Raw genomic sequence first — 27,787 nt, forward strand, 5'->3', positions numbered from 1 at the left:
CAGGAAACTCCTGCTGTTCTGGTGTCACCTGCAACAAGTCAGGATATGACATTGCCCTCAATATACCAGGACTCAGCTTTTTCCACTCAAATTTAAAATTTTGAAACATGTGTCTTTATGAAATCTAAAAGAATTCTTCTAGAATCATATCGATTCTCAGTCAAAAATCTTGATTTTCAGTTTTTCAGTCATATTCTTAAAACCATTTTTACCAGGCTCCAGGTAATAATTCTCTAGCTTTTTGGTGATTGTCCATATTCTAGTGTAACTCTTGAGGTATATATTTTTCTTTACTAGCCAAAAATTGTGTTGAATGTTATCTAATAAAAAATCTGGTTTTGTTCTCTGTAAGAGAACTTTGTCATTGATTTCTACAAGGAAGAAAAATTCTATGTGTGACTTTGTTCATGTTAGTATATTTGTGTTACGGATAATATTTAATTATAGGGTAGACCTCTAGACCTTTCTGCTCTCATTCGTCTTATCGACTTTAATAAAATAATGCCTGGATGCACAATGATACTTCTTTTAGGAAGGCTGGAGACTTGCTTGGAGCATTCTCTTCTGAAGCCGTTGTGTACAGTTGTGGCATTCTACATCTATATGTATGTTACATACAAAACCTTTGACTTCTGAGAGATAAAAAGCACCCAAAACAGAAAATGTCAGGATTAAGGTTGTCTTCGAAGCTTTTAACTCAATGCTTTTGCATGCATGCATGATGATGTGATCTTTAGTTGTATACTCAGCTTTTATTTTTTCTGCAGGACCTCTGCCTCAGTCAGGCATGACTTGGATTTTCTCTGGAGTTGAATTAGGGTTGAGTAATGAAAGACACTGTGTGATGCAAGGCTGATCATTGAAACCACACTTTTCACAGGTGGCCAATAATTGTGTGTTCTTTGTTTTCTAGGTACTTGCCTTGAGCCCTTGGGGTCTGATTTGCAGAAGTACTAAGCTCTCATAGCTGCAGCTTAACTCAGTGGAAGCTGTTATGAACATATGAAATGCTATTTATTGCTAAGGACTCTGAGGAGGGAAAAGAAGGCCCTAGATGTATCAAATTGGGCTCTGAAAAATTTTGTTTTCCTATTTTAAAGCTCAGCCACACATGCAACTTAACACAGCTTGACAAGTTACCACATCTCAGATGATAACTCTCCAATATCCTTGTAGCAAGAGGGGAATTAATCCATTTATCTTAACCAGTGGTGAATGGGAGTTGTACTCACATTACCTTGGCTTTGCTGAGGAATAAAGAACACATGTAGTTACCATGGCTCAGCTAATATGTGGCAACTTGTCAAGCAGTTGCAAGCATTATCATATGTCTGGTTCCTTAATTCTCCATGTGAAATGGTGGTAATACACTTCATGATGTCAGGGTTTATGAAAATAAATTCACTCGTGTTTCTGAAATGGGTATTGCATAGGTGAATGCCGCAGAAAAGGCTGTGAGAAAATGAATAAGTCTGTCTTCAGGGCACAGTTTGAACCACGTGCAGTAAATAAAGTCTGGAGCAGCACAATGAACAATGAAAAGAAAATGGTATTTGAAATATCTGCTCATTTAAAAAATCCTCCCCCTATTGTACATTGAATGAAGCAGTGGTCCTGTAGAAAAATATCATTATGACCATGTATATAAAGACTATCTATAACTTTCTATGTTATTAAACAACAAATTGAAAAAAAAAGACCACCCAAAATTTTATTATGAGGCAGCATGCTGAATACTACAGAGTTCACCATCAGTGTTAGAACCTTTATTTCCTCCACACAGACTTCAGCAACTTGAGCTATTTTCAGAAATAACTGGAAAAATTTGGAGGCAGCAGGAGGCACCACTGTGTATGGAAAATTTCAGCCAATTGTTAAATACTTGGCAAACTCAGGAGTAACTGGAAACAAGACTCCTAATGAGAAGCTACAGGAATAGGTGGTGCTCCAATTCCTGACTACACATGTAGAGCTGATAGCCTGTTTCCTCAACCCAGGTGTTGCTAGTCTTGATAAGTCTCAGTATTTTGGATGCTTTATTATGCATATGTATGTGTATAACATGCAGTATGTATTTATTACTGTCAAGTAAAACAGTTCGTACATTTTTTTCTTGCACCATACAGAAAAACTGTTGGTTTATTTTCTCTGTGTGCTGTTCAATCAATCACTTCTTTTCAAACCACCTATAGATTTTGCCAACCGTGCGTGAAGATTCTGGCTTCTTTTCCTGCCACGCCATCAATTCTTATGGGGAGGATCGTGGAATAATTCAGCTCACTGTGCAAGGTAGGAAGAGGACAACATAAGGAAAAAAACACAGCTATTGTAGTACAGTAAGTGTATGCCATCCTCAGAAATCTGTTGGGGGAGGGAGGCTCTGATTCCTAATTAAATGTATTCCTCATTGTCAAAGAAATGAGGAGCCACATTAAAATGTTCAGTCTCCCATTTTCCAGCATTACAGATGAAATCAAAATAAAGGATAAGTGCAAGTCTTTCTAGTTTTGTACAGATTAATAAGGAGATGTTTTTCTCAAAGGCACTCGCTGATAATCTACTAAAGATACTAAAAATGTAACATCTTCAGTAGGGATAGTGGGTGTGAGGGGGTTACTTTTTGGAGGAAGCCAGAGAGGGTTGCATTTGTTTTTAAAGAACAAATGTGCTTAAAATGCAAGTCTGAAATAAAGCAAAAGCCATCTGACTTTATCTCTAGAGAAATGTTAAACCCACTGTGGATCTTTAAACAAAATATTTCAAGTTTAATCAGTCAAAATAAATGCACAATGCAAACTCTAGGAACCTATGTTGCCTGGGGTTGGGGTTCCCCTCCCATAGGGTTTCACTCAGGCAGACAGCAGCAAGTCCTGGGGTGGCCGAGGTGACAGTATGTGAGATGCAGAGCACCGGCAGGACTCAGCCACCAGCCACTGCTTATTTCTGTGCCATGCCTATTCCAGTGCTTGTATGCCTTTGAGCATGCCCACAACAAATTTCTAGCACTTGCAAATTTCTTTCTCCTCACTTTTGATTTCAAGTAACTGCAGGTGCAATGAACTGCAGTGAATGCCCATGGCAGCCCTGTCAAAAAATTTGGATGGAGTTTGGGGACAGTTTCTCAATTACACCACTGCTCATTTGCACTGCCTTGACAATTTAAAGGGGCATTAGAATGGGAATAAATGCTGTTTATTTAGATGCTTAACTACAGAGGGAGAAAGAGGCCTTAGTGTAATTTTAAACTGTTAGCAAATTATTCTTTTCTAAACGAAGACTTTTAAATATAAAGAAATTTTACTCCCTCCTCTCACCAAATTTAGGACTTTTAAGTTCAGTATTCATATTTCTACCATCAGGTATTGTATAAAAACTGTAGAAGCATCAATGAAACATGGTGTTCATGGCAAAAATCTTTTCTAGCGTGAGTAGTCCAATTTGGAGTGCTTTTAAGTAAATGCAACTCTATGTTGCAGTGACTCCTAGTAAAAAAGTGACTTTTCCTCCCTCTGTTGAGTATTCTTCAGCAGATGATTAACTGATCGGGGTACTAATGAGCGATGGGAGAAAATGGCACGAGTAAGCTATGCCAGTGCCACACTCATTACTGTGATCTTGTTATGAGCACAGGCTTTGTCCTGACTAGAACTGTGTGTGTGTTTACTCAGAGCCCCCCGACCCTCCTGAAATAGAAATCCGAGAGGTGAGAGCACGCAGCATTGCCCTCAGATGGACCATGGGCTTTGATGGAAACAGCCCGATCACTGGCTACGATATTGAGTGCAAGAACAAGTCAGGTAAGAAATCATCTTCCTCTGAAGGAATCTCCATCACTAGTCATTCATCACTGAATTTATATTGTAAAAGATAACTCATAAATTTAAACTGCCTGATGGAAATTTTAACCATGGTTTATTTAATCTTCCACAGTAATATTTACCTTTATTTGTTGTCTGAGCTGAGAATGTTATCAATTGCTGCTTTTCCCTTTTACCAGAGAAAATCTACACATAAGAGGGACAAATTTTGTTCCAAAACAAGTCATTCTAGGTGACAGCTAGTACGATAGTTTTCCTAGCTGATTCTTGCTCCCTATTTTTATCTTTTCTTCATTTTTTTTTCTTTTAACTTTCTATGTTTTACTATACAAAAATACCTGCCTTTGTGAATTATGTTTCCTGTTGTGCTGATATTTAGAAGTTATTTTCTATCAATATATGAGTACATAATATCTTCCCTGTAAAGGCAGCAGTGAAAAAGGGTAGTTACGAGAATTTCTAGATGAAGAAAGCTGTGTGGTAGTTTGCTGAAGCATCATGCAGAGTTTCCAGTAGCATACTGGAAATACTCTGAAGGGTAAGACCAGTGGCACATATTGGCAGGCCAATGCCAGCAGATACCTTTTTGCTAGGTCATCTTATAGTCACATCAATGAACATATAATAAAATGAATGAGGTAAATGATTTAAAACAAAACAAAACAAAACACAAACAAACAAACATAAAACCACACCAACCCCCTAATTCAGGAAAATATTACTGTTCTGGTATGTATTAAGCCAAAAAAATATTCACTGTCTATTGAAATCTAAAAACATTCAAGGTACATTGGAGCTGTGTTTGTGATGTGAGATCATACTTAAAATTAGGCACACTGATAAGCACTGCTCCTGAGTCAGGCTTTGAGAAGGGCCTAGATAGAAAATAGCAGTGGAACAATGTTTTAAGTATGATTAAAAAGACACTGAGAAATTATATTGTACTGGTTTACATTGGAGTTTGTTATAGTATTTTTAAGGTGAGGTTGTCCACTATTAGGAATGCTCTATGTGTGCTTATCAGTGAAACATTCTGTTTATCAAAGCAACTATTGTACATTTATAGCCTTCTCCCTTCCATTCTGAGATGTAAAAATGTACTTGTTCATAAAATTCTAAAATTTGCCAAATTAAAAAAAAGTCTACCCATCTTTACTAATTTCCATGTGTCTACCTTGTGGATTTCCCTTGTACTTTACTTAGTTAGGCAAAAATAGTGTGATGCTTTTATTACTAGGTAAAATATTTTCAAGAGTATTAAATTATCAGTCACCATTTTTGCATTGGTTTTGCAAATGAAACTGATGATGTACAGGTGAGCATAGTACCTGAAATATTACAAGTGAAAGATCCCCAATGTGGCTGTGGTCAGGAATCAAAACTTTGGAGATGTAGACTAGGCAAGGCTTCCTTCAAGGGACACATATACCTAAAAGTTTGTGGGCTTTGTTTTCTTTTTGATTTTTTTCATTTCTTTCCAACTGCCCACCTGCTCCAGAACAGGTTTTGAAAGTCATTCTTGCCTGATAGTCTGCTTTCTTACCATAAAACTTCTCTTGTATTTCTGAATCATGTAACTCAGCATAACCTCTGTCTAGGAAGACTGAGCCACTTTTCTTTGTTTGAAGCAGTGGTAGAAAGGGATTTCAGAGCTCTGAAACATCTTTGTTAGATTTAGTTCAATGTTTTCAAGTGATCATGCAGAATGTTGGCAAAGATTAAGCAGTAATCACTGTGAACTTGCTTTGCAAAATTATGTCTCTGTAATATGGCAAGATAAATCAATAGCAAGACAACAAATGAAATGCCATCAGATTGAATGAAAACATCAGGATGCTACATAGTGATAGCAGTTAATAAAATTGAAAGAAAGAAAAAATAGTGGGTGGCAGAATTGGTGTTAGAGAAAATATTTATTTGTCTGTATATGAAAACAAATACTAGAGGTCTTGTTCTAAAAAGAGCGGATTATCTTCATCTCACTGCAAACAGGAGAAAAGTTGTTTTTTAGAATGTGAGGCTGAATGTTTGGAGAAACTAGGACCAGGTTTTTGATTCCTTGCACATAATGTTTGTCATGAATTAAAATCATCTGGAAAATGAAACGCTAAGGGTGGTTACTGAAGAATTTGCACAGGGCGATTGGGAGAAGTTATAACAGGGAAGAGGTAATTAAGAAAACTTCTCACCATTTCCAGATATTATAGTGGCAGAAAAAACATTAGGTAAAGCATTCACAATCTAGATGATAAATTTAGGGAACATCCTGCCAAGGCTAAAGTAAAGGTGTAAACTGCCCAGTTGTATTTAGTGAGAATTTTCTGCCTATGTTGCTTACCCAGACGACTCAGAAATGGGTTAACAACAGGATGCATCATCTAGGTGTCTCAAGAAGGAAAATTTTTCCATTTCGGAGAATGTTCAGGTTACCACATATCATATATGGACTTCACCATACACTACTGCCCTCATGTATCCGATCTACTCCAGCCATGCCATCAGACAAAAAAGACACATTGGTTACGCTCTAGAAGGAGCAGAATTGCCTGTCACACGGGTAGGTGACATCTGTAGGGTCCAGTTGCCATGCCAGAGCAGTGGGAGTAATGAGAGCTCCACATTTTGGGCTGTTGCAGTGCTCAGATACAATGCCTGTCCATACAGACATGTACCTGCAGCACTCAGACCTGGCCCTTCGCTGAAACCACTCATGTGGAGCCATCAGACTTTTGCATTGAAGGTGTACAAAAATGTTTGAAAAGAGGAACATCACTTCTGCTTAGCTCCTGACTTGAAGGCAGAGTGCTTTGCACTTCCTTGTGCTCACCCGCAAACCCCTGCCCCTTCAGGATGCAGATGCCCTCACAGACCTGGGGGGGTTTCCCCCACAAAACCTGCCCAGGGAGCTGGGGGGTGGGCAGCCAGCTGGGGAGGCTGGGTGTGGTACCAGCCCAGGCCTGGCAGCCGGCAGCCACCGCTCCACAGCAGGACCTGACAAGCAGATGGGCCCTGATTGTCTTCCGCAGAGAAATCCCAGCGCCTCGGCTGGTGCTTCAGGAACAGGCGGAAAGCTGCTGGTTTTCGTAAAATCAGAAATCTTTCACAGGTCACAGAAAAGAAGTGCCTGGGTGTAACATTTTTATGAGTGGAATAACGAACAGGTTAAAAATTCCACTCTTCCTTTTTTTTTTTTTTTTTTTTTTACACTAGCTCATTGCTGCTTCTTTTCTGTGCTTTTTCAGTCTTTCTAGGTAAGTAGGTTTTAGAGCTCTCTGGAACAACACAAAAAAACCCAGAAGAACCAATAGTCAATGTTGAATACCTCACTTGATTACTTACCACATGGATGCAAGAAAAAGTTTCGGGAGTTTGACAGAAGAAACAAAATCAACTTCTTTTTCTTTTTCTTTTTCTTTTCCTTTTTCTTTTTCTTTTTCTTCTTCTTCTTTTTCTTCTTCTTCGTTTTCTTCTCTTTCTTCTTTTTCTTTTTCTTCTTTTTCTTTTTCTTCTTTTTCTTTTTCTTCTTTTTCTTTTTCTGTTTCTTCTTTTCTTCTTTTTCTTTTTCTTTTTCTTTTTCTTTTTCTTTTTCTTTTTCTCTTTTAAGACATTTTTCAGAACCGAAAATAGTTTTGGAGATAAACTGATTAATTTCTCTCTGGACTGTCTCAGTTTGGTGAGATTGCTTTTGTCGGTTTGCTTTTCCCTTCAAAGAGGGGGTGCCTGTATCAAAATATACCTTTGAAGTCCATGCATTAGTTGTAAATAAACACTGAAAGCCTATGTTTAGAACTACAGAGTACTGTGAGTTTTCATCTCTTTCTCCCTGGTGTGTCATTACTTAATCTACTGAGAGTCACAAGAATTTTTCAAATTTGCTTATTTGATTTCAGCAGCTAACATGTACTAGAGAGTCCCACTGCTCAGAGGTCAGTATTTCAAACAATCAAGTGAAAAATTAAGCAATATATGGACTATACTAAATTAAATCCTCATGATACATGAGGGAAATTTAACACATTCTCCATACCAAGCAAGTCTTTTTTTTAAATTACTTTCCTGTTGGCATGGTACACTGGAAAAGAGTGTCTTTCTGTGCTTGCATAACATCTAACACAATGGAGTATAACTGCTGGCTAAAATTCTGTAAAATTTAAGAAATTCTGAATGCAAGTTGTACCAGTGCTACCTGCAGGTTACTCCTTTAGAGCTTCTGAAAGTATCCTACAGAGGAAGATGTGACAAACTCAGTTACCAAGAAAAAATATATTCGAGTTCATTTGATTAACACTTAAATGCCTGATTCCTAAATGTTTTCTGAGTAAACAAAGCCACATGGACAAGCAGACAGGCCCTGTAATGAGTCAAGCTGAAGAAGTCATTGTGACAACTTGTGCATCTTTTAGCAACCTCATATAAAAGAATTTACACAGTATGTGCAAATATTTTGTATGTGAGTGAGCTTTCTATTTTTAAACTAGTCTTTCTTATCTGCTGAGCTTTCTGCGGTACTGCCTACAGTGACCTATACTGTAAAACACTCCTGTAGAGCCTCCAATGACATCTCCCAAAGGATGCTGCAGAGGTTAAAGGAGGAACATTGCCTGCAGTAAGAAAGAAATGAAGGATGGCAACTCATAAAAGACATCAAAATGCTTTAAACGGATAGATTCTATTATTTTGTTTGCAGAAATTGAATTGTTTAGATGATTTCCATCCTTTTTCCTGCTATATGTCTGGAGAATTGATTAAAAACATAACAGGCAGATTAATAGTAAGCATGGAAAATAACAATGTGCTCCTTCTTTTACAGATATATGCAAACAGCTAAAAGGGTTCTACATTTCCCTTGTATTAAACTGCTTCTGCATCCTGACACGAATCAGGGAAATAACATCAGTCCTGAAGGGTGCTGAGCCTCATGTCTAAGTACTCCAAGCTCGTGCTCACTGTTCACCTATAGTCTGAGTTCCTGGAATTTGGGATCAAACTTTCTGTCTGATCTCTGCTAGTCTAAGAGCCCTCCATTCCTGTTTATTTACTCCCTTTCTGCCCTTTGTGGAGCACAATCAACCTTCTTTCCCAGTGAGGATTCCTGTGGGGCAGCAGCTCCCATCTTTTTCACAGTTATTCCAACGTAGCAATGGTAAAAAGCAATTTGTACACTATGTATACGCACACACACACATGTAAACACACACACACACGGAGCCATCAGGAGTGCTGTCAAGGAAGGCAATCACTCAATTCGCTTGTAGCAGCTGGCATTATCTGGGTTAATTCAGCAATGGCAGTACCCTGATCTGTGAGACAGTTTAACTGCATGCTTGTGTTAGCAATGTTAACATCATCTTTTAATTGTCTGTTTTATTTTAATCTGTTATTAAATAGACTCTTGGGATTCTGTTCAGAGGACCAGAGATGTTTCCCCTCAGCTAAACCAAGCCACTATCATTGACCTCCACCCTTCCTCAACTTACAATATTCGCATGTATGCCAAGAATCGCATCGGCAAGAGTGAGGCCAGCAATGAGCTCACCATCACTACAGATGAAGCAGGTATGCTCTGGGTTCATAGAATCTAGATCACGCTGGGAATTATTGCTCTTTGGCATGAGGAATCTTTACTTGAAATACTGCTTATGTTGCTGCAGTTGCATCAAAAGAAATACTGAATCGTTCCCATAAAACGTTGTGACTTTCGTAACTTCATTGTGCGGGCCTGTAATTAAAGCCATTCAGTGGCATCTAGTGGTCAAAGAAGACATTGCGCTCCAAATTTTCATGTGGGATACTGGAAATGGCATGCTTATATCTACAGTTAGGCAACTCAATCAACAACTTTCTATTTTTAGTGGTGGTTCCTCCCCTATGGGTCCTGTGGCTTTCCTTAGATGCTCACATATTAGTATAAGTAACCAATTTAAGCTACCCCCATTTGAGAACACTGATCTACATGAATCAAATCTTCCATTGACTATTCCATCCCCCAACTCACCCACCATTTAGTTTTCTGATCACTGTATAAGTCAGTTGGCTGTCAATTAGTATCATCCCCCTATTCTTTGTTTCCATGTATTCTTCTACATCATTACAGGTTCTGTAGCAGAAGGAGTACACAGGCATTTTCACTTTGATGTTTGGAGCCACTCTTTTGTGTAATGGAATTGCTGCCTTCCAGTGTCATCGTCTTTTCATTTCTCAGGGCTAGCAGAAGTGACAGATGGATAAGGACAGCATAACTATGTGCATGCTACCACGTCTCAAGGCCTACATGTGACACGTGACAGTGAAAAAGACTTATGGGGGAAAAGTGAAGGGCTACAGCTCTCTATTTCAGCAATTAGGAATGAAAATGCTGAATGACCATAAATATGTCTGCCAAGAATACATTGTAATTATATACAATCTACAAAGGCATGCAGTTGAGAGTAACCCAAGCAGCTTCAACACAGCCAAGAAACAGGGTGGTGTTACTCTGAAAAATCTTGATCAGACAGGAGCTTGCTCACTAGTATTTGAAAATACATTTTTATCTCACTAATTTTATTTTTCCTGTTATCTTATGCTTAGTTAGCAATGCTTCCATCTTTGGGGATTTTGAGAGGAAAGCCATAATGTGAGTGTGTGGGTGACAGTGTTCTGGCAGTTGATCTAGACTTGAAATACTCAGCAAACGATTTTCAGTTTAGCTCATACGAATACAACTGTGTATTATAATCCTCACTGATTTTTTCTGCAGATGAATTTACTACAATGAAAATATAGCCTTTTTCAGGAGAACGTGGTTTTGGTTCTAAGCGACTTTTTGAATAAGACCAGGACACAAGGGCTCACAGTGCAAGGCAGAGTAAGCAGGAGACAACATGAGCTGCATTTCTTTTTTCGCCAGGTTTCTTTTTTCGTCCTAGTGGAAAGAAAAGAATGAAGAATATTCACATTTTTACAAGCCTTCAGTGAACAACTTTGTTAACAGTGAATAGTTTCTTTGCAAAATATTTATCATTTGATCAGGGTTTTTCTCTTCCTTTGTTCAATTAAATGTTAAATCACTAGAGGAAACAGACTGTCCATTTTCTGGTCAGCATCATCTGTATCCCCAAAATGCCCATCCTTCTTTGTGTATATTCATCAAAGTAAAGGGATGAGTCTTGGATCTACTCTCTCATTCTCTCGTATTCACCCATGCTTCAAATATTTCTTACTTACTGAGTTTTTTCTGACCGATAATCAAGTTGTCAGGAGGAGCAGCTGGCCTTGAAATCAAAAAAAACCCCACAGCTTCCCTATTGAACAGAGTGGAATCTTGACATCACGTTTCATTCAGTTCTCTGTAACCAAGTTTCAGAATAATTGATCCTTTTGTTACTGTCTTTTAAGGAGCAGTCTTTTTGGAGAAAAAGACCAGCAGTGTGGAGCTGTATTCAAAAGTCACATATCTACCTAGGGAACAATTGGAAGAGAGGAGGTCAGGCTTAGACAGAGTATGTGATGTTTGTCTCCTGGGTTTTGCTTTCACCTGGTGTACAATGTACAGGAACATTATTTTTTGATCACTGTTTACTTCTGTTCTCTTCTCTTATTTACAAGAGGAAACAGAGAATAGCATGGGTGCAGGAAGTAAGAGAGAAGGTAATGAGAAGGTCCAAGAAAAATAAAGGTCCAAGAAAGATAATATAAAAACTGAATAACTCAAATGATACTATTGGCAAGAGGATGCAGATTGTGTATCACATATTACAGTGACCTGAGTCACCCAGCACCAGCTATTAGAAGGAAGACTTTAAAGGGTCTCTGTGGCAAAAGGATAGAAGCCTGGCATGATTTCAAAGCTTGTAGACTGCATCATTCCTTCAACACAACCACAGTTATCTCCTCTTTTGTAAAACAGACTGCAGGTACATACTTGCACTAACGCTCGTCAGAAAAACAAAAGCATTACGGCTGTTCTTTAATACTGAAATCAACAGAGGAAGCTGGGACATCTGGGTTTTCTTTCCATCTTTGTCCCAAACTCTATATGACATTAACTATGTAATATAAATTACTTCCTATTTAAGATTTCACCATGGTATGCTGGAAACAGCTAACCACTCAGGTCCATAAACCTTTTGGGGTCTTTCAAGTAGAAGTTAAGACTTTGTGGAGCACATTTTAAGCCTCATTTTTAGGATAAAATGCTTTGCTCAAATTGCACTACATTATAATGTACCTGGAGAAATGGTATTCATGTCTGTCAACGGGGCACAGAATCAAAGACAGGATTCAAAAATTCATAGATTCATTTTTGCCAGCGGACTTTTTCCTTTTCTCCATCCTATGGAAATAAAGTTCTTTCAACCTTTGGAAATTTTCCATATGAAGGACAGTCAAGAATAGCAGAGATTAGGGCATATTTAACAACTTAAACATATTATAGGCTGTATTCTGGGTCTCTCTGCTTTCATCATTTAAAGCAAAATGTTCTGGTTCCTTTCACTGCAGCTGTCATTTACTGCTGCTCCACCTCTAACAGCCCCATCTCACCCTTTTTATTGCTTTACTTCCTTTGTCATGCTATTAAACTTAATTTAATACCTTTTATTGAGGCAATATTCTGCATCAAGGGAACCCTCTACAGTAGCTTGAGATTACTCCTTTCTCCAGATCTATCTTTTACAATGATTTACCTCACTGAGCAAGCAATTTACTTCATACCTCTCTGTTCAGTCCCAGCCAATTCTTGATCTGCTTTGTTGCTGCCCAGCTGACAAGCAGGTTCCCCTAGACTCAGGGCCTTCTTTTTTTGTTTGCCTTTAGAGCATCACGCACACCCTTGGCAGTGTATCAATAGTAAATGAAACTCCTCCTGACTCAAAGAGGAGCTTCAGCGTGCTTTTTCAATTTTTTGTCTGATTTCCATACTGAGATACCTACACTGTGGAGGGGGAAAGGGTAAAACATGCAGGTTTTTGTGTATAAAATATTTGATATTTGACTGAATGGGAATCTGCAGTGAGCAAAGGGAATTCCACTGGTGACATAATGAAGTCCAGCTGGGGAGCTTCTGTCTCACCTGCTTTCAAATGGGTTCTGCTGCCTTTCTATCACCTACAGGGTTCTGACTGCCGAAAATATGTCTTGCTTATTTACAAAACAGAAACAGCATTGTGAGCATATTACTAAACAAGAAAAGTCATTATTATTCAATCTTATTTGCCAGGTTGCTATGTTTTGGCATGTGTTGTATTTCACTGTTGGCCAGAGAAGACACCTTAATAAGGAAGATCCTAGGCTCTGGTTTTGTTTGATGAAGTGGTATCTTCAGTTTTCCATGTGACACTGACTCAGTCCAAATCTTTGTGACGCTGATGTGTTAAATTGGTGACATACCATTCAAAGTGCTGAATTCTGTGTGCTGAGAGGGCCAGTTTTGATCCATGTCTCTTCTCTCTTTGCAGCTCCTGATGGTCCACCTCAGGATGTCCAACTTGAGCCTATATCTTCACAAAGTATTAGGGTCACCTGGAAGGTAAATACACATAGCCAAGAATATAGACTCTGACAGTATTTTGGTGCATCCAAAGAGGTTTCATTGATGGCAGTATTATAACCACTGTGGATCAGTTATTTTATGCAGGAGAGACCTTGCAGATACCTCTCCAAACAAATCTTATATTGGCCATTAAGACTGGTGCATTTATGCAAAAAAAGAACCTCCCATTGGAGAGTAATAGCAGAAGATGCTTGCCTGTACTGAGGACAATAACATTTCCTTCTTCCTTGTGATTTCAGAGATGTGCTATGTGCTTGGAAAATGAGCACTACAGAATTTCATTGTGGTTTTGGGCAAAATTTCCCCAAACCATTACAGCCTTAATGAAGGCATGTCTGCATAGGGAGACCAATATAGTGTCTCAGTATAGTCCATAAGAATTGATGAATTCTCATGGAATGTACTCATAGAAAAAACTGTCAGATCTTGTGGTTCCGTTCCTTTTTCTAGATTTTGCCAACCACAGAATGTTTAAAATGCTTTTGATATGATATCAGAGGAACTTAAACCATGTTTTAAACGGCTTTGTGCTATATAGTGCTTGTACATTGTAGAGTACAGAATAAAACTATCTAATTACAGTAATGTAATCTTAATATGAATGACAATTTCCAAATTGTATTGAATAATCCTACATTTAAGATTCGGAAATATGTAGTATTAAAAGCTGTAGTAGGGTGGTAGCATAGTAGTCATTAATTTCTACAGTGATGTTAATTACTCCTGCAAATGTGCATAATGTGTATTTGCCCCATGATATGGAACATTCAGAAAGTCAGGATAGTAACAGTAAGGTATTGCTTCTTATACCATATAAATAACTGTGGGTTGCTTTTATTTATTTATTTATTTATTTACACAATAAATAACCAGCATGATCTCCTATCAGTTTTGAGTTAGTTCCTGAAAAGACAGGTTTATACAGTACATGATCACTATACAGTCCAGGTGGACATATAACTACAGAGATGTCCAAGTGTTACAGAGAGACCTCAGCTGTCAAGATTTTTTGACTAATTCAATGGTGTTTTAAAAAAGGTGCATTTCAAATTCTGTTTCAATGAGACATTTCAGTATTAAGCTTCACAAGGAGCAGTCTTTATCAGACCTCTTAGGCACAGGTCACTAATACAGTACTGATTCATGGATTTTGTCCACATCTTAAATTTATATCAGTGATGGTTTTCATCAAATGGTTTCCAAAAATGAAAGGCACGTGGTCACTAGCCACAGACTTACCTGGTGGTTGAAGTGAAACACAACAATGCACTTACAAAAGGCATACATGAACCATGGATTAAATGCAACACAGAGTCAGTGGAGCAAAGGAAGTAGCTATTGAAGCAATGCAGAGTGTACAGTGATTCTCAACAGCTGAAATAAATGCTTAATAGTTTGTTTCTTTTTAAAGCACTCAAGAAGTGTGACTGCCATCAGATTTAGTCAGCTATGACCTCCAAGCTTCTATGCATGAACTTCTTTTTATGGATGTATGGGTAGGCAGATTGAGAGACTTTGCTTGCTTTTAAAAATTCATTTCAGAGGATATTTTCAACAGCAACAAGAGAAGATAGGCACCATTGGTTCACTGTGGGAGTTCATAGCTGCCATTTGTGATTCTGAAGATTTGTCATTAAATTTTATAGATGCAGATGTGTGCAGGCAGCTACAGAACAAACAAAATTTCCACACCTATGTTTCAATAACATGGTCTAAAATATGGTTCAATTTGTACTTCCAGGACACTTCAAGTGCAATTTAGTGTCCTGATCTCTGAGTATTGTCTGGAGAGTAGAAGCATATCAAAGGAGCAGCTGGAGTTTTATTCTCAAGATCATGTTTGGAATTCGATTTATGAATACTTGTCAAGTAATTGTTGGTATCTAATATAACAATATAATCACAGAAATGTGCTAGGTATTGAATACAAACTCCATTGCCCTGGCAAGCCTCATGAGCTGAGTGTAGAGATGGATTTTAACAACTGCGGTGAGCTTAAGGTGTGAGCTACCTGTGACTTTGGAAATGTCTGTTTGTACCAATGCAGCATATATCCAGATCCGGAAACGTGAGTCCGTGTTCCCAGAAAGGACAGACAGCAAAAGGCACCAGTGGCACTTCACCAAAATTCTGGTCATTTTGATCTTTGTGCTGTCAAGCCCTTTGTGTGCTGAGCCTGAAAACTCTTTGCCTTGACTGTCAGTCATTGCTTTATCTGCTGAGAGGTTAGCTCATCTGATGGGTGCTAAGTTTCTCTGTGGTGCTGGACATAGTTGAAACCTAATTGTTTTCCTTGAACTCAAAGCTCCTTTGCAGACAAAGGTGAAGTCACTGAGATGCTTTCCTGAAAGGCCTGTGCTTGCGTAGTCCTACCTTTGCTAGAATAATTATTTCCTGAATGACAATTTGTAACAGCTGATTAAGAAGTCCTCCTAATGAAAAAGTCCCAAGCCAGGAGTGAACTATTTAATTCCCTTGAATTATTGCAGTTCTCTCCTGGCCAGAGAAGTTTTAGTCCATTACTCAAAAAGGTACTTTAAGATGGTCCCACAGACAAACTGTAGTTTGGTCCCATGCTGAATCCTTACTTTTGGGTAGGTGCCTCTGATGCATTGCAGTGCAGAAGGCACTTATTGCATTGTACAATGCAAAGTACTGGAGAATAAAGAAATACCCATGAGATCAATTCTCTGTTGTCATGGAGGCAACAAAAGGAAGAAAATAAACTCAGTAATAACCTGGGCGTTTTTATTTTGGAGGCATGTGGAGCTTTTGCCATGAAAATCCGTGATGACATTATACAAAAGAGACTGTGTTGAGAACCACAGTTTTATTTAAAGTTGTCAAACCTCATTTAAATACAGATAGTGTCAATAACAGCAAAAGGAGCAGAGAATAACACATCAATTATCTTTTATCTTGTATTAAGTACTATTTCTGCAGCTTGCTACAGTCATTAATCTTCTTTAAAGTTTCTCTTAGCCCACTTTTAAAAAATCCTAGTTAAGTGAAGTTTTATAGGTCTGTGATCTATTTAATCCCATTCTTATGTGTTCACATAGACCATTGGGTTTCAGATTGAATTTTTAAATAATACTCAGTACTTTGGGTAGTTTAAAACGGTGCAGAGAGAATGGGAATTAAACAGGAATTCTCATTTAGAAAAGAGCATGAAAACATTCATTATTTTTTTCTTGTAGTACTTTACAAGGAAAATAGACCCATTAAATTTAGGCTTGGGAAATATTCCTTCTCTTCTTTATGCATATACACATGCACACAAGTATAAAATGCCATACTTTAAAAAAAGCCATTGATAGCCTATTTTACAAACATCGGATTTTATGACATAAGCAGTAAGATAATGAACTATAATTTGCTTTTTTCATAATGTTCTGTGACTACTGACAAGGTTAACAATATTTCTCCCTAAAAACACTTTGTCATGGGCAAATGCTTCTTCACTGAATTTTCTACCAAAAATGTTTCTATACAGAAAAAGGCATCTATATCATATACGATTTATTTATGCAAAAAGTAAATCCAAAATGAAGCATTTAGATAGTACTAACAAGGAATATTTGAAGTTTTGTGGAGTAGAACATATCAATGCTTTGTTCTGAAGTGATTATGAGCTTGGTTTATATTGTCTGATGTTTCAAAGTGAAAAAAAAAAGTCAATATTTTATTTAAAGAAAAAATTCTCTTGGCTTAAAGTAATTATCAAGATGTTTCACGAAAAATGCAAAATTTGCCATTTCATTCTAATTCAAAATGAGAAAGTATATGATTGCAGAATTCCCAGTGAAGAGAGTATTCTGGCTATAGTCCTGCTCTGGAACATTTCAATCCATAATAAATGTATGATTCAGTTTTATTGTTATGTTCCATCTGGTTTACAGTATATGTGTGTTCCAATATATGTGCTAAATGTTTCTGTGATCTATTATGTACAAGGTCACTTTTTCTTGATATACATGTGCATGCGTTAGTGTATGTACATACAGCATCTTAATGTGTGCTGTATGTGGCAGAAGGCTGTGTATGCCATTCACGAAACAATAAATTCACTATATTAATATTATGTGGTGTGTATGTGTTTTAGGCATGTTGCTTGTGGTTCCAGTGTGTGATGTGTGTTTGGCAACAACTTTTCTTCAAAAGCCACCTGTGGTAACTCATGGGAATGTTCCAGTTGCAGCCTGTAGGAGATGCTTTAGATCTTGAGATGTGCAACAGTTCACATGCTAATGTTTGAGAAATCTCCATGCAGACTGTTGGGGGATTGCCAATCTGTGATGGAAGCCAACATTGATGGAGAGGAGTGATGCCCTGGCATGATTAAACTGGTGCCTCCACACTGATACACATTTAGAAAAGAGATGGTGACCTGCAATGTTGCCAAAAAGCAGTCCTCCCTGTAATAACACTTGTTTGAGTTGACTGTCACTTTGTCAAACTGTTTGTCCTTTAGTCAATTTGAAATGTTTATATTATGTTAGTCCAGTATTTTTCCCCTTCTCATCAACACTGACAATGTTTATATAAATATGAGATATGCAAAATATTATGGCTAGTAACAGAATTTGAAATCCTTCAAGTAATGAAAGAATTCAGCAATTGAATATTTAATTATTTAAATGTGCTAAAGTTGTTTTCTTCCCAGATTAAATGAAACAGCTTTATCTTATGAAGATATCTGAACCTCAAACAAACAAACAAAAAATCTGACCTTAGTTTTCATGCCACAGTCCAGCTTAAAAAACACACCTTTTACAATAATTTAAAGATCATGAAGCCATGGAGTTCTTCAGAATAGGTAACACATTTGCAAACAAAGTGTTTTGATAATAAAAGATCTACATGTTTCTAAAGACATTTTGGGGGGAGGTTGTTTGTTTAATCAATAAAACATAGAAATTATTAAACAGGAAACAGTTAAACTCTTAGATTCCAAAAACACAGTTCTAATCCCTGCAGTGACTTTACAAGGTGCTCAAGATCTGAATCTCCTAATTCAGTCATCTACACCTGAAGGGAAAGCACCATGCTTGCAGACAGCTTATTGGTACCAGAGGAGCTGCGGTAGCACAGTGGAAACTATATCATTGCTTTAAGTTTTGTTTCCATTTCTGGAGGCAGGAGGGAGAAAAAAAGAGAGAGAATTGTATCAGACATATCCATGCTGGTTTTTGCAGAGCAGTGATTTGTTGGTAGTGGATGAAAGGCAAATCCCATTCTGATTTTATTAGCTCCAGTGAGACTTTAGTCCAGTGGACTACAAAATTGCTGAAACAGACAGGTTTTGTGGCAGAAAATAATGTTTTTTCTTGAGAAAGTGTTCCTCAGTAGATTTGATGGGATATAGTAACAACAGAAATTGCTGCCTCTGCCGGTTTAACTCATTGCTGATAAACTGCGTCACAAAGACCTTTTATGGGTCAGTGGAATAGGTGAGCTCGTGGGCATCTGGTGGGAATTTGAAAAAGGTTTGGAGGATTTGGAAGAGCTTTTTGTCCATGGATTATAAACTGTGCCTTAAAATTTTTATAGTAATTATACCTCATATGTGTAGAAAATCAGACAGGAACATTATCACATATTGAAATTAGTCCAGTACTACTTAAATGGAATTGTTTATAATCCCTGTTTTACTTGAGGCTACATTTTATATTGCAGAATACAGAAATTATTTTCACTAGTCACATACAGGGAATCTTGCACTGAGACTGAGAAATATGGTACATAATAATTATGGCCAACCATTTTGTACTGTCCATATTCTTGAATGCCAGATATTGTACACCTTGTTCTAGTAGCTATTCAGTATGCAAATCCCTGCTTTCCAATTCATTATTGCCTTCAGCACTCATTATCTAATCACCTTTCCACACTACACACTGAATGAACAGAAGCACATTTCAAAGCACAGCGTAAAATTTTCCTAATGCATCTAGCTGAATAAACTTATGTGACTGACTTCAAGAGATCAATAAATGCCTTACTAAAGATTTAGCAAGTGAATGGTAGGGGCTTCTGGCAAAAAACCATGATTAGTAGTGAGTGGTAGGCCTATAATGCAAATATACCCTTATCAACTCAACTTTGATTGATTAACCTGATAAGACAACGAAACATTATAACTTCAAATTATAACTCAAGAATGCCTCCTTATCAGATTTTTCTGTGTATGTACCATTTAAAGGTCTTTCTTTTCGCATAGGAATGCATAAACTAGTACAAAATGCACCTGAAATTTATATATCATTGTAAAAAGTTACTACTTCATGTACTGGGAATATTTTTTAATCATTGCTTAGAAATAGACTTGCATTCAGTAAGAAGAAAACTTAAGTGGAACAAATTGACTTTGGAGACATGTACTTAATATGTAATCTTTCATATTCTGTTTAGGCCCCAAAGAAGCACTTGCAAAATGGAATTATTCGTGGATACCAGATAGGTTATCGGGAGTACAGTGCAGGGGGCAATTTCCAGTTCAACATCATCAGTATTGATACCACTGGGGACAGTGAAGTTTATACACTGAATAACCTGAAAAAATTCACCCAGTATGGCATGGTAGTCCAGGCTTGCAACCGGGCTGGAATAGGACCTTCTTCTCAGGAAATCATCACCACTACTCTTGAGGATGGTAGGTCCTTGGCAAACAGCTATCATGGGACATATAATTATTTATTTCTTTCTTTTTACCTTGTTACGTTTATTGCTTGATTAGTAATTATTATAGTGGGAATAATAGAAAATCAGACTTAACAGGTGTTAGATACATAGACAGCTGGATGGGAAGAGACTGGCCAATAAGCATGTACAATTTTCATTGCAAGAGATGAAGAATCATCCAGGTAAATAACTATAACTCTATTAATGTGATCTGTCCTGCTGTGGATGATATTGACTAAGACCATAGCTTTCATTAAGAAGCCTATTGCTTTGGTGTTTACACATTTTCAAATTTTGTGATCTTATCAGAGCTTCATAGTGATCTCATCATAGTTTTGAGAAACTAAGAAGTAAAACTCTGAAAGGTGAAGCGATAGTGTTAATTTTGTTGACTTTGTTTTCAGATGTATCTGCTGTGAAACCTGGAGCTCTTGTACTGCACAATCCCTTGTCTTGTCAGCCTAAAGAGACATATGTTTTTTTAAGGATATCTAAACTAATGGGAGAAAAATCATTGTTACTTCAGACAAAATTCAAACTGTCTAATCCAAGGAACAATTTAGATTTTTTTTTTTCTAACTGCTTAAAAAGCACTTCTCAAACAGTGAGAGAGAGTCCTCTAGTGGAAAAAGAGAATGATTCCACATTCTGAAAGAAGCCAAATATTTTAGAGTAATAGAAAAGCAAATAATAATCCTAAATGATTGTGTTGGTCAGATTTTCAACTACCGTAAATTGGTATTAGTGTACTGAAGTCAGTGCCAGCTAGGAATTTTACTTTCTAAATTGAGGAAACAGAGCAGCACAAATCTAAAATTCTCAAGAGTTACAGATTCTGAGGCATACACTTTGTGAAAGGCTGGTGTTTTTCATTCACTTTAAGTGTTTCTAGGCCTAAAAAAATCACTACAAGACCTCAGAAAGTAGTACACTCATACATGCATATATTTTGTATTATGATAAATATTTTTTTTTTCTTCAGAAGTCAGGATGCTTACTTTTCCTGGTAACAATTTTTTGGTCATTACTCAATTTTGGGTCCCTCTCAGAATGAAAGACGTCATGAGCTTTAAAAGCAATGGCAAAAACTAATACTGCTGTATTGCTTTGACACTAAACGGCCAACAGAAAATGCCTTCGAATTGGCCAGCTTTTTCCAGTTTTTCAAAATGTCAGTGAAGATATTTTATGAACATTTTTGCCCCTTTTTTAGAGAGACATTAGAATTGTCCAGAAAGATGACAATTTGGCTGCAATCTTAAAAAAATTATATTTCAATTACTTACAGAATATTATGCATATTTCAGCACTAGCATACATTTCTTTTTCAAAAGAAACAACAAAAAACCTATTAAAAGACTAGTCAGCAAGTGGGGAAACAGTACATCAAAAGTCTTTCCAGGGAATCAGCTGCACTTGCAGAAACATGTGGATTGTAGCAGAATAAAGGTTTTGCCTTGTGAACAGTGTGTAGCTGCTAATTAAATAATGGGTGGTAGGATAGCAAGGAAAATTGAAAGTGTAGCTGAAGGGTAAATATTAAATTGTATTGACTTTAAAATGGTGAATATGTTATTCCAGTGCCCAGTTGCCCTCCAGGGAATGTGCAAGCCACTGCCACATCACCAGAAACCATCTCTATTTCTTGGTCAACGTTGGCAAAAGAAACCCTGAATGGGATTCTGCAAGGATTCAGGGTTATTTACTGGGCCAATCTCTTGGACGGAGGTGAGAGAAATCAATCTATTACCAAGTAACAACCTATATGTGTCCTTTATATCATTTACTCTCTGCTGTGAAGGCATTGTACTTCCTTTTCTCTATGGTTTAGAGGAAGCTTCACCTACCTGTGAAGGAAGCCATTTTCTGTAGAGCTTTAAGGCCTTGAAAAGCTGCCTGGAGGGGGCCTCAGGGAAGGCTTCCACTGTGGGTTTGCAGCACTCCATAGGCCTACCACAGTATCTAGAATGACCTAAAATGACATCTCAATTACCAAGTCCAGCAGGTTTCTGTTATAAAGAATGCTAATATGAACCTAGAGCATACCTGTCCGGTCCTGTATGTTATTTTAGTTTCATTGGCTATCTGTTTGCTTAGCTAATTGCCTACTTGAGAGGTTATTGCCTATTTTTTTTGACAGGATGCATATCATCTCCATAGCTGAGGGCAATAGAAAGAAACATTTTAGGAAAAGGCTTGTTATTTTCATGCCAGACTCTTCTGTTGGACTTACATTTTGTGCTCTTAGCATAATTCCTAGGGAAATAGACTTCTGAGCAGAGAATGAGTGAAATGAGCAAAGGAGAAATGAGATACCTTACTAATCTGCAATTTATCACATGATGCTAATTCCTTTCTCATAAGTTAAATATTAGTAGGTTTGAGATGCACATGTGTTTATTCCTATCCGCCCTGATGTATTTTCACAGGTCTAGGGCAATGAGCTGTCTCCTTCCTTTACTTTCATCCATCAAGATCATAGTTCACTCTCATATGCAATTGCCTTGCAAATCCTGGCATTTGTTTGTGTGGCAAGGGGAACTTGGGGTGGAAATGTAACCAAGAAGTCCATTGTTACTGCTAGTAATGTTAGATCGAAAAATATTTGGAAACAAGCCGCCAATTCCTTTGTACATCTAAAAATGAAGATGAAAAATATATGAGAAGCATACATAGAAAAATAGACATGCCGGACATAAAAGTAAATGTTTTCAGTGATGCTTGTAGTCTTTGGATCAAAGCCTATGTAAATATTATCAATGTACGTCTAAGCTCTTATGTGATATCCTTCAACATGATGAAAAAGATGATGTTCATGGAGTGCTTAAAACTGGATTTTCTTCATTTGTTCAGATTTATTTTCTGCCCTAAATATTTTTAAAGCTTTTTTGCCATATGGATTGTACTTCTTAGCTTGCTGCAAAAAAGATTCATATGAAGTGCATCATCTTTCTGCAAGTAAATCTGGTTTTACTGTGTTTAAATCTATTGTTAGCTGATATTACTGCCTTCAAGTGCTTTGCAGCAACACTTGCTACATATTTAAAATAAAGGAGCCTTTTTTTTTTGTTTTTCCTTATGAGAAATGGTCTTTCTCAAAACCAGAAAATCTTTGTGAAGATAACTGACTTTCTCATTTTCACTTTAGGGAATGTTTTGCAATCATCTTTTCTTCTTATTTATTCTTAATGAAAAATCTCATTACTTGTAAAAATTTTCAATTAGTTTTCCTGTATTTAAAAAAATTGCAAAAAATAATTTTGAAAATGAAAAATGAGTCTTCTTTGGTAAGAAGAAAAAACACAAAGGAATTTATTTTAATTTCTTATAATTCGTTGTTATTTTATAATAATGAAGCATTGCTTCCCTGATACACACTTTAATCCCCAAGATTTCCACAGCAGATATCAACAGATGGGAGAAGACTGAACTTGGCAATAACTCAGTATCTCTTTTATTCTGTAGAGCTAGGAGAGATAAAGAATGTCACTACTACACAGCCATCACTAGAACTTGATGGCCTGGAAAAATACACCAACTACAGCATTCAGGTGTTGGCTTTTACACGAGCTGGAGATGGAGTGAGAAGTGAACAAATTTTCACCCGCACTAAAGAAGATGGTAAGGCGTTAAAACATTTTCCATTCCTACACTCGTGAAATGTTTGTATGTCTCAGGCTTTCAAAACAGTGCAAATATTGTACACAGACACGCAGAGTGACATTTCTATCTGGAGGTCTTGATTTAGGAGCACATAGAGAGGAGTATGTGCCCACAGCTTTGAAAACATTCTGTTTCAAAGACTTCACGTGAGCCAGAAGTTTGTAGATAACATTATTGATCTGAGCAAGTCTGTCTTTATTTTATTTTTTTTCAAATGCTTCAGAGAATTTTGATAGGGTTTGAGTTAATTCTTTCAAAGTGACTGAAAATGGGGAAAAGAGGAGAGACTATTCTGGGATGATCTTATACAACTTACATGCTTCTAAGATTTTTTCCCGTATATTAAAAAAAAAAGAAAAAGAAAAAAAAAAATTCCAAACACCTCTTCCCTCAAAAGCAAAATGAAGAACAAAAATCTCTTGCCTCTGTTCATAGACAAAATTTAAGTCCTAATGCCGAAAGTTTAAGAAAATTTTAATCACACACAAGAGATTTCATAATGACTTTCCTGTAACTTTAACTGTGGGAATTACTTTAGTTTGCCTCAGGAGGATGCCACATACTCATCTATTTCTCAAAGACCAGAATTTCGATTCAGGGAGAGTTTCGTCCCTAGCCTGTTAAATGCCTTGAAAAAGCCCGTGAGATGCACAAATGCATCTTTAGATCCCTAAATGTATTTGAAAATCTGAACCAATAATTTTTTGGCAGAAATAAAAATGCACACAGTCCTAGCAATGAAGTTACTTGAATAATGTTTGATTGCTAAATTCTCCTGTGAGTTATGCAATGCTTTTTCAAGGAAATTAGTCAACGGATCTTTCTTTATTATTTATCCAGTTTACTGGTCATTCATGAATATATGAATATATTTGTCATTTTTTTTATTTTTAATGCGATTTACAAAAGTGCCAAGAGAGTAGCTTCAGTAAATTAACTGACCTGATGAACATTTGGTGCTTTTTGCCAATTAAAAAAATGACTTGATAGATGTTATTAATTTTTCCCAATAAAAAATTAAGTCACTAAAATTTACATTACTAAATTTACATTACTAAAATGTACATAAGTTCTAAAATTTACATACATTGTTAGGTCAGCTGGTCCCAACTGCAGTTATATCCAGAGCATGAATTATAAATGAAAATTGGACTTCTAAAATTTTCTTTTACATTATCAAATGAGGTATTTGTTCCTCATTCTATTTTCATGTGCTTAACACCTTCCATTACTTCGATCAAAGCTGAATTAACAGCAGAAAAAGTGAATGTCTTATAGCTGAGAAATTTGAGGAAATTTAGGCATATAGCAATGTTGGTTTAATGTAGGTCTACTTCCTGGACTTCCTAGATGTAGATATCACTGAGATCCTGCATTGGCTTGCAATAATGGCTTTGTTTAAAATTGTCTCAAGATACCACACCAAATCTGAAACTGTCAAGGACAATGTGTTCAGCTATAGACTTGTGTGTCTTAAACATTGAATGTTAGGTCATTCTGATCCCACCCTAAAGTCCTTTAACAACTACTTTGGAGCCCCTAGGTCCTGAGTCAGATGCTCTTGAGACACCCAGTGCTTAGAGGTAGATGATTTTATTTCAAAGAAAAATCTAAAAAAGAAAAGAACTGTAAGATCTTGTGCTGCATTTTCAAGTTACTTTTTGTCAAGCAGATCTCAGCATGGCAACTTTTCCTTGAATACTCTCTGAACAGAGATGTTCTCACTCCAGAACCTTGGGACTGGGACTTAAGCCAGTAGCTGGCAGGAAGATTGTCCCACACTGCTCCAGGAGCTCAGGGAAAAGCTGGTCTCACGGTGATACAGTTCATGTCAGAGCACCCCTGAGGACAGCAAGAATGTGCCTTTGAGCAGCATTTCAGCCTGCTACCTTATGTGTCAAATTGGCCAGCCAGTCCAGTGTTGAGGGACAACAAGGATCATTCTGCAAGAAATCCCTGAAAAGCCAACCTGTAGAGGCAACCCCGGGGTCAGCACTTCATGGTGCATATGCTGGAGAAGTCAGAATGGCTGTTTTGGAATACCATGTTTCTGTTGAGTTAAAAACTTGATGGGACCTGCAAGCTACCAAAACTTGCCTGGCTGGGTGCAGACAACATTTTGTTTGTGTGTGAGGTTCCATCAGCTTTTGGATTTGATCAGAGGTGGTGCCAATGGTACCTCTGTCTCTCACTGGGGACAACAAAAACGTGGTGTACTGCTCCTGAAAGGCTGCTGACACCTCACCTCTGCTCTAAAGAGGATGAGATACATCTTGGACACTGGTGATATTTACTAACCTTTCCTGAAAAACTTATGGTGATGAGGACTCCGTAGCCCCCCTAAGTATTCTGTACCAGTAAAGGATCCGCCATAATGCAATCTCTCTTGCTGCGAAATGATTTGAGTACTTCCCTCTATCCTGCTGACCAGGGAGAGCAATGGATAACTTGCTGTTTGATAACAGTATTTCCTATCCGAAGGGTTACTCTGTCCATTGCTCCCTCCCCCCACACATATACCCATTCATCTCCTATGATCTGTCTCCAGTTTGCAACAGTTCTGAAACACTGGAAGCCCAACATGCATATTTTTTCTTTCCCACCCAACCCACTTTAACCCACCTCTTCCTAGTTTGCTTTTCCCTAATTCTTTGTGTCTCTTTTCCTCTCTCCCTTTCTGAGATCAGACAGGCCCTGAGATGTGGGAGGCACATAGGCTTTGACCGTATTTGGCTACTGTGCAAAGAATCATCTCTCATCTTTAATCCTCCTGGCAGTTCAGCTATAATTCGCCCCGAGGCAGAGTGACTAACCTTTTCAGATGTTTTCTAATGCCTTGCAGTGGTTCCACTCATTAAATCTTTTGTCCAGAAAACTAAACTGATAGGTGTTTCCAGAAAATACATTCATTTCATGTTTTGTTTCAGCTTCACAACTTTTTATTAAAGGTAGCAAAGGTTTAGAGTGAAGGGCTGTAGTTAAACATAAGCCAAAAACAAAGTCCTGCGTTTAAACATCCATAAGGCTCTGGAAGTTAAAGGGGAAAAGAACCTTCACATTGCCATACTATATGTATCTAACAGATGCCTCATTCCTCAGAAAGAACAGAATTTTCTAATTTTCTAAGGAAAAGAGACTCCTATAGAGGATTATTCAGTAAGATTAATTTCAATGTCCCTAAAAGATCCTGCCCTAAAGTTAGTTTGAACACTCTCTCAGCATGTGTAATACAAATAATTGTGAGCTCTACAGAGCTTAGATCTAGAAATGTTATATGTCTTCTCCCAGACCCTCTATGGTTAATATTATGACACAAGATATTCCACTCTAATAAAATCTGTAAATCTGAGATATTTTAAAGTGGCTTCCAAACCTTCCCCAGTATTATTATGAGGCCACATCACAGCATTAAGTTCTTTTTCTTTTAAGTTCTTTTACTTTTGGGGAAACTTTTCTTTATAAAATCAGTGGTGCAGGGTGTTCCATTGCTGCTGTTGAAAGGCAGATTGCTGTCTCCCGTTGACTTCTCTGTTGGTGTTCGGCTTAAAAGACATCAGGCCAAAATTTCTTTAGCAGGCCTGAAATCTCTAATGTGGCAAAATAAGACTAATGCAAAGAGTAAAGCAGTCAGCCTGTATGAAATGAATTGCAGCTTTGATTTCTTATAATGTTTGATACTGATTTTAGACACCAGAGGTCAGGCAGTGCTGCTGATCAGCTTAGGAAATGGGAGCAGCTCTTGCAAAAAATAGGAAATGAGCTTTCCTTTCAATGTTGTCATATTTATGGGTTTTGCCTAGTTTCCCCCCCACTCTGCCCCCTGCCATTAGCCTACAGAAAAAAAAAAAAAAAAGAAACTGCTCTTCTTGAAATTCCTGCTTGCATAAAAATAAGCCAAGCAGAAATGTCCAATTTTTAGGAATTCATTGCGGTTTTGTCCCCCACCCTTTCCACTTTACAGTTTTTAATAAGCAGATTGTCCTCTTCACCTTTTACTAAATCATTAAAAATTAAAGTAGTTCTTCAAATTCTTGCTGTGTTCAAAGTACAGTTTTGAAAGCAGTTCCACTGTGTAGTGATAGGGGGTTGA

At 37.4% G+C, this 27,787-nt stretch overlaps 1 protein-coding gene across 2 annotated transcripts in view; it reads left to right on the top strand.

The window, feature by feature from the left end:
- DSCAM (DS cell adhesion molecule) overlaps positions 1–27,787 on the top strand; it is a 400,267-nt gene that overhangs the window by 291,225 nt on the left and 81,255 nt on the right. For both annotated transcript variants that reach the window (XM_065635636.1, XM_065635626.1), the window contains exons 12-18: positions 2,193–2,289; positions 3,669–3,797; positions 9,207–9,374; positions 13,256–13,326; positions 19,765–20,005; positions 21,616–21,762; positions 23,500–23,655. In XM_065635636.1, coding sequence (XP_065491708.1) covers positions 2,193–2,289; positions 3,669–3,797; positions 9,207–9,374; positions 13,256–13,326; positions 19,765–20,005; positions 21,616–21,762; positions 23,500–23,655 — 1,009 coding nt within the window. The remainder of the gene's footprint in view (positions 1–2,192; positions 2,290–3,668; positions 3,798–9,206; positions 9,375–13,255; positions 13,327–19,764; positions 20,006–21,615; positions 21,763–23,499; positions 23,656–27,787) is intronic.

This window comes from Caloenas nicobarica, chromosome 1 (genome assembly GCF_036013445.1).
Source record: "Caloenas nicobarica isolate bCalNic1 chromosome 1, bCalNic1.hap1, whole genome shotgun sequence".
Classification (NCBI taxonomy): domain Eukaryota; kingdom Metazoa; phylum Chordata; class Aves; order Columbiformes; family Columbidae; genus Caloenas; species Caloenas nicobarica.